Here is a 7,789-nt window from a genome sequence, read left to right on the forward strand (position 1 = left end):
ATAATAAAATCAGGGGCATAGAAAGGGAGTGGACTGACAATTCTTGTGGGGAAGGGAGCGTGGGGGGTGCGGGAAGAGTCTGGCCAAAAATCATACACCTATGGACGAGGATGGGGTGGCGGGGGGCGGGGGTAAGGGCAGGGGATGGGGTGGGAACCAGGTGGACAGGAGTGATGGGGGGAAAAAGAGGAACAACTGTAATAATTTGAACAATAAAGATTTATTTTTAAAAAAATTTTGGGGCTTATATTTTGTATATTTCTCCCCCACCCACCCCTGACCTCCCCAGCCATTATATTTTCCTAGTAATTCGTTTTTATTGTATTTTTACGAAAGTATCAAGCTGTGAGGGGTTGGAAATGAAGAATGTTTGAGAGAAACTGGTTTAGGTTTCACTCTGGCAGTGTGAGCAGAAAGAATCTAGCAGCAATAGAGCAGCAGTAGCACCCCAAACAGAAAACTAATATAGAGTGATCTTGGCTGTGTGTCTTGGGCTGCTCAGCTTCTGTTGTTTTGCTCATTTGCAGAACCTCCAGCCATCCCACTGATTCTGTAAGTTATATGATTGCTATCTCATTTTATTTTTAGTTAAACAGAGTCAGTTTCATGATTTGCAACTCAGAACTCTGGCTGGTATATACTTTTTGGTCTGCTTCTTTTGCTCTACGGATCTTTTTTTTTTTTCAGTCTACACTTTAACACATGAAAGAACCAGTTGTGACACTTTCACTCTCTTCCTCCCACCCTAAGCTGCAGATTTTGTTTTTGCTAAGTATGCAGAAATGTTCTTGGCATACTGTGTTTTGCAACAAAAATAATGCTAAAAGGGTGAATCCGTTTTTTGTCATTTGTCTGATATTATTAGTCCAGCTACATTATAATCATAAATATTGAGTTCTTATATGCCACATACCATTCTAAGTGCTATGCATTATTTAAGCATCACAACAAAAGTATATGTTAGGTATCATTACTCCTATTTTATAGAAGGGGAAAGTATGGTTGAGAGACATTAAATAACTTTTATCAAGGTTATCTTGTTAGTACAAAGCAGAGATAAAACTCATATCCAAAAGTATAAAATCACTTAAGAAGCTAAATCCATTGGAATTTTTGAAAAAGAACCCATTTGCAATCCAGGGACAGCATATATTTTATCTGTGATGGACCATCTATGTTACCTTCTAGTTCTTACCTGTCAGCTTAGTGAAGGCTTCCATGTCATCAATTGCTGTAGAAATATGATATTTTTTTCCTTCAGTGCCTGTAATCTCTATGTAGGGGTCCGCTTTGAGGAAAGCATCTGTAATCCTAAAGATTGTTTAATAAAAATTTATGCTTATGAGAAAATTTAAATATGTACTTTAGGCCTTGCTTAAAGTTAAAAAAATCTTTCTACTTTAGGAAAATAAAATCTTGAGACACGATGTTTTAAAGACACCTGTTACTCAATCATACTAAGTAAGTGCATTGTTACTTGTGGGCTACTGTGTTTACTGTGTTTTAGGCATATGGCAGAGCTTTAGATCCACTGTCTGAGTTAATCTTTCTAACAGTAATATACATATGAGTAATTAGCCTTAATTTTACAGATACAGAAATTAAGTAAATGTTTATTTTCCCAAGTTAGAAAGAAGAAGCAAAAAACACCCACCAGAAAAGCAAAAGGAAAAAAGAATACAAAAATATGAAGATAGCGCAAGGAGCCTCTGGGACAACTTCAAGCGTTCCAGCATCTCAATTATAGGGGTGCCAGAAGAAGAGAGAGAGCAGCCCAAGACACACAGCCAAGATCACTCTATATTAGTTTTCTGTTTGGGGTGCTACTGCTGTTCTATTGCTGCTAGATTCTTTCTGTAGCACACTGCCAGAGTGAAACCTAAACCAGTTTCTCTCAAACATTCTTCATTTCCAACCCCTCACAGCTTGATACTTTTGTAAAAATACAATAAAAGTGCTATTGTATTTAAAAGCAGCAAGAGAAAAACAGTTAGTTACCTACAAGGGAGTACCCATATGACTATCAGCTGATTTCTCAACAGAAACCATGCAGTAAACATTTCTAGTAGTAAAATAAAATGTTTATTTTACCAAGTTATTTTACCAAGGTTCAAGTACCAGGCTTTGAACCTTGATCTCTGACTCTCCAAATTAAAAATAAACTAACCCCTGGCCTGTGTTGCTCAGTTGGTTGGAGCGTCGTCCCATGCACCAAAGGGTCACAGGTTCAATTACAGGGTCAGGGCACATACCCAGATTGCAGGTTCAATCCCCAGTCAGGGTGAGTATGGGAGACAACGGATCAATGTATCTCATGTCAATGATTTTTTTTCTCTCTCTCTCTCTTACTCTTCCACTCTCTCTAAAATCAATAATAAAATAAATTTAAAATGTATTTTTAAAAAACTAACAAAAATTTCAACCAGACTAACAACCATACAAATAGGATAATGTATTCTAACTAGTCTGCTCATGACAAAAGATGGGAAACAAACAGAAAAAGAAAATCTATTTCCTCAAAAAAAAAAAAAAAGAAAGAAAGAAAGAAAAAATCTATTTCCTCAACACAAACATGAAGGCTTATAATACAGATCAATTTAAAGGCATTTTAGAGACATGGTGTTAAATGAACTCACACCCAAGTTTTGATAACTCCTCATGGGGTCGTCTGGTCCCTAGAGCCTAGGCTGCACTTTTCTGCAAGGATCAGGTGAAATTCCTGTTGGTTTTACTATTTGCTACTAATTTTGATAAATAATTGACATGGTAAGGACAGACATGAATCTTAATTTTTAAAATTAATATTTGTCATTAATTTCAGAATGTCAATTATCCACATCCCATCTCTCACCTTGATGACTGATACCTGGTACATAAGCGACAGCCTGTGCAGAGGTCCTATGCCATTCAGCATTAATTCCTCATGTCTAGCCTAAGCCAGCTTTTCTGCCCTTCATCTATCCCCTTTATTCACTTTATAACTCTTCCTCCAACTAAGTTAAGTTTACGCTAGTTTTGTTTTAAGGGAACAGTTTAAGATTTAGTCACTTAAAATTCCCTTGAATTTGTCTAGAAATCTCAACTTGATCCAAGTATGATACTCTAGTCTAGAACAAGCATCATAGAGATTTTTATAGGGAAATAACAATCAAATGTCTTACATTGTATCAATGATGTTGCCAACTTTGTGCTGATAAGCTCTACGGTGTAAAGAGGTGCGTATATGGAACATGTCATACAGATTCCCAATCTCCTGCAGGAAAATATGAAGTAAATATTAATGAAGGATCCGATTATGTTACCCCTGTTAGTAGAGAAGTATATAAAACAAGAAAAAGGGATGGTGGCAGACACGAAGGCTATGCCCAGGGACTACTTCATTAAAATCTTTCAGCCCACTAAAAAATACAAGGCAGATGAGTCAAACTATTCATTGGTTTATAACTTTCATTCTTAGTAACCAAAATCTATTACTATGTGTATTAACTCTGTGGCAGGTTCTACTTTAGATATCTTACATGTAATACATTTTTTAATCTTCCCAATGACTCTAAAAATTAGGTATTATTATTCTTATATTCTTCATTCTCAAAAAAAGACTTTTATAATACAACTAGAGGCCCGGTGCATGAAATTCATGCATTGGAGGAGGGGGTGTTCCTCAGCCCAGCCTGCACCCTCTCCAATCTGGGACCCCTCAGGGGTTGCCCAACTACCAGTTTAGGCCTGATCCCACAGGCAGTCGGACATCCCTCTCACAATCCAAGACTGCTGGCTCCCAACCACTCACCTGCCTGCCTGCCTGATTGCCCCTAACCACTTCTGCCTGCCAGCCTGATCACCCCTAACCACTCCCCTGCCAGCCTGATCGACGCATAACTGCTCCCCTGCCGGCCCGAATGCCCCGAACTGCCCTCCCCTGCCAGCCTGGTCGCCGCTAACTGCCCTCCCCTGCAGGCCTGGTTGCCCCCAACTGCCCTCCCCTGCTGGTCTGATCACCCACAACTGCCCTCTCCTGCCAGCCATCTTGTGGCTGTGGGCGCCACCATTTTTGAGGGCGTGGCAGTCAATTAGCATATTCCCTCCTTATTGGCTGTGGGCACTGCCATCTTTGAGGGTGGGGCAGTCAATTAGTGTGTTCCCTCCTTATTGATTGTGGGCGCCACCATCTTTGTGACAGTGTGAGGGTCAATTAGTATATTCCCTCTTTATTAGACAGCATATTAGTCATATGACTCCAACCTAACAGGGACCTAATGATTTTAGTACTTTAACTAAATGAAACACTAACAGTGATTAAGGATGAGAATTGAGTCAAATTATCTGGGTTAAAATTCTAGTTCTGCCATGTATTAATTGTATGTCTTTTCTGTTTCAGTTTGCTCACCTATTAAGTGAAATAATTATAGTACCTATCTCATAGGGTTGTCAGGATTGAGTTAATTCATCTAAAGCACTTAAAACAGTGTCTAGCACAACACTCAATAAATGTCTATTGTAATTTTATTATTATTTAACAACACAGTACAAGTGAAAGAACCTTAAGATATTTATAAATGCTCAGCATAAAGTAAAGAGATTGGCAATTTACCAGGTACTGATTTTTCCAAATTATTGAATGGTTATTTCTAGATTTCAAACTAGGAACTATATCTTCCTTGTTGTTCCTCTGACATAGCTTACCTGTTCTCTAGTACAAATATGCTTCAAATTACCTACTTCACAGACACGGGCAAACTTAAGAAAGCGCTTATAATCAAAACTATTTTGAATTCCAAGATGATGGCAGTCCCTAGAAAGATTCCAAAGCAGAGAGATAAAATTCTTCAACAAGATTACTTATTGTACCTTAAATGCTAATAATATATTTATACAAGCATTTTATTTGCTTACTTAAATAAAAATTTTATATATAATATATGTATATTATATATATAGAGAGAGAGCATACAAAGATTTTAACAAGCTTCTCTGAAGTGTTCAGTGCATACCTGGCAAAATAATCCCATTTGTCCACATCAATGCCACTTCTTTTATTGGCCACTATCTCATAAAGGAAGCTTTTCTCTTTAGGACGGCCTTTATATGGCCACTAGAAGACAAGAAAAATCATTTAAAGTTTTAGGATAAAAACAGATCCAGAGACAGAGAAGCATTGATCAGATCGTCAAACCTCAGAGAGAAGGTAGGGGAGGATAGGGACTTGTATGCATGCATATAATATAACCAATGGACACAGACAACAGGGGGGTGAGGGGCATGAGCAGGGGGGGAGGATAATGGGGGGATAAGGACACATATGTAATACCTTAATCAATTAAAAAATAAAAAATAGCCAAAACCGGTTTGGCTCAGTGGATAGAGAGTCAGCCTGCGGACTGAAAGGTCCCAGGTTCGATTCCGGTCAAGGGCATGTACCTGGGTTGCGGGCACATCCCCAGTAGGAGATGTGCAGGAGGCAGCTGATCGATGTCACTCTCTCATCGATGTTTCTAGCTCTCTATCTCTCTCCCTTCCTCTCTGTAAAAAATCAATAAAATATATTTAAAAAATAAATAAAAATAAAAAATAAAAACGTTTTAAGATAAGCAAATTTATGTACAAGCAGAGCAAAACAATTGTATTAATCTAAAAATTATAAACAGATACTTGAATGAGAATGTGAAATAATTTAGAAGGTTCTTTCCATTTAATTCCCAAATTAGTAGAAAAGAGAAAAGAAATGCTAAGGTATATGATATCCTATTAATACTAAACCTCTTTAGTATTTAGTGCCACTGAAAGGATCCTAACTCTACTACATTTCCCGTAACCAACAAGCAAGCTCTGTTTTTTTTGGTTTCAAAGTTTTTAAAAATATAAGATCCAATTATGAACTAGCAAGAATGTTCTAACATGCTAATACTTGCATTCAGACATGAAAATTATACTATCTTTCAAAGTAGTTACACATCTATCCTAAATGATATGCATCATTCAAAGACTTTTTGGAGCTCCATTATTTTGCAAATAGGATATTTGCTACAAAATTCACCTGTTTATTTTACAAGTAGATGTGTGCATGTATATGAAAAAAAAAACCTTAAAAACAGAGCAAAAACTATTTTTCAACTTATTTTTTAATAATAAAAAGATAAAAAAGGAAACAAAACAGATTTTCCTCTGAACTAAGTCTTCATAATCTAAATACTTGAAATAAGTTAGTTTTGGTGGATAAACAAAATATACACTGTTACATTTTTTTTAAATATATTTTATTGATTTTTTTACAGAGAGGAAGGGAGAGGGATAGAGAGCTAGAAACATCGATGAGAGAGAAACATCGACTAGCTGCCTCCTGCACACCCACTATTGGGGATGTGCCTGCAACCAACGCACACGCCCTTGACTGGAATCGAACCTGGGAACCTTCAGTCTGCAGGCCGACGCTCTATCCACTGAGCCAAACCGGTCAGGGCCACTGTTACATTTTCCAAAGTTACTTTAGGCTTCTATGTAAAACTAAAGGCCCGGTGCACAAAAATCTGTGAACTTGGAGGCGGGGGTGGGGGGGGGAGGTCCCTCAGCCCGGCCTGTGCCCTCTCGCAGTCTGGGACCCCCTCAGGGGATGACCACCTGCTGGCTTAGGCCTGCTCCCTGAGGGATTGGGCCCTAAGCTGGCAATCAGACATCCCTCTGGCAGCCCGGCAGCCCTAGGGGGATGTCCACTTGCCAGCAGGGAGCAGACCTAAGCTGCAGTCGGACATCCTTAAGCGCTGCTGAGGAGGCAGGAGAAGCTCCCACCACCACCGCTGTACTGGCAGCCATCAGCCTGGCTTGTGGCTGAGCAGAGCTCCCCCATGTGGGAGCTCACTGACCCACCAGAGGGGCAGCTCCCTGCATTGAGCGTCTGCCCCCTGGTGGTCAGTGTGTGTCATAGTGACCAGTCATTCCCAGTCTTTCTGCTTTAGGGTCAGTTTGCATATTACCCTTTTATTATATAGGATAGAGGCCCTGGTGCACAGGTGGGGGCTGGCTGGTTTGCCCTGAAGGGTGTCCCAGATCAGGGTGGGGGGTCCCACTTGGGTGCCTGGCCAGCCTGGGTGAGGGGCTGATGGCTGTTTGCAGCTGGTCACACCCCCTTCAGGGTGGGGGTCCCCACTGGGGTGCCTGGCCAGCCTGGATGAGGTGCTGAGGGCTGTTTTCAGGCTGGCCAAGCCGGCGACTAAAGCTCCCAGCCTCTCCTTTTTTCCTTTTTTTTTTTATTCTGGGATTTATTTACCTTCTATAATTGAAACTTTGTTGCCGCTCCAGCTCTGAGGCCACGGCCTGCTGAAAGCAGGTATCTGGGGTTTGTTTAGCTTCTATAATTGCAACTTTGTTGCTTTCTGAGCTCAGAGCCGGGCTGCAGAAGGGAGGAAGCTTGGCTTCCTCCATCACTGGAGTAAGCAAGCCTCCTGCTCGCTGCAGCTGCGTGGCTGCCGGCCGCCATCTTGGTTGGGTTAATTTGCATATCTCGCTGATTTGCCATGGGAAGCGTAGCGGAGGTACGGTTAATTTCAATCTTTGTCTATTATTAGATAGGATACTGCACACAATATTCATTACAAAATATTTGTATGTGTATTTTCATTTATATATGTATTTGTATTTTTCCCACCTCTTAACTCAGTCCCTCTAAAATAGCCAAATATTCCTCTTTAAACAGCTCTGAAGGAATCAAGAAAAGACTAGATGAAAAGCATGAGTCACTTCAAATTAAGTTGTATACAAACTTACCGATACATCTTTAACTGGTGTTTTAGGTGGT

General features: G+C 39.9%; 1 protein-coding gene across 1 annotated transcript in view; it reads right to left on the reverse strand.

Annotated features, from left to right (window-relative positions):
- The window catches only part of SAMHD1 (SAM and HD domain containing deoxynucleoside triphosphate triphosphohydrolase 1), a 65,509-nt gene that overhangs the window by 32,364 nt on the left and 25,356 nt on the right, over positions 1–7,789 (reverse strand). Inside the window, 5 exon segments of the mRNA XM_023754496.1 lie at positions 1,196–1,311; positions 3,162–3,253; positions 4,684–4,792; positions 4,992–5,092; positions 7,759–7,789. The exon segment at positions 7,759–7,789 is cut by the window's right edge and continues 125 nt beyond it. Of these exon segments, the coding sequence (XP_023610264.1) occupies positions 1,196–1,311; positions 3,162–3,253; positions 4,684–4,792; positions 4,992–5,092; positions 7,759–7,789 (449 nt within the window).

The sequence above is a fragment of the Myotis lucifugus genome, unplaced genomic scaffold, assembly GCF_000147115.1.
Source record: "Myotis lucifugus unplaced genomic scaffold, Myoluc2.0 scaffold_60, whole genome shotgun sequence".
NCBI classification, from domain to species: domain Eukaryota; kingdom Metazoa; phylum Chordata; class Mammalia; order Chiroptera; family Vespertilionidae; genus Myotis; species Myotis lucifugus.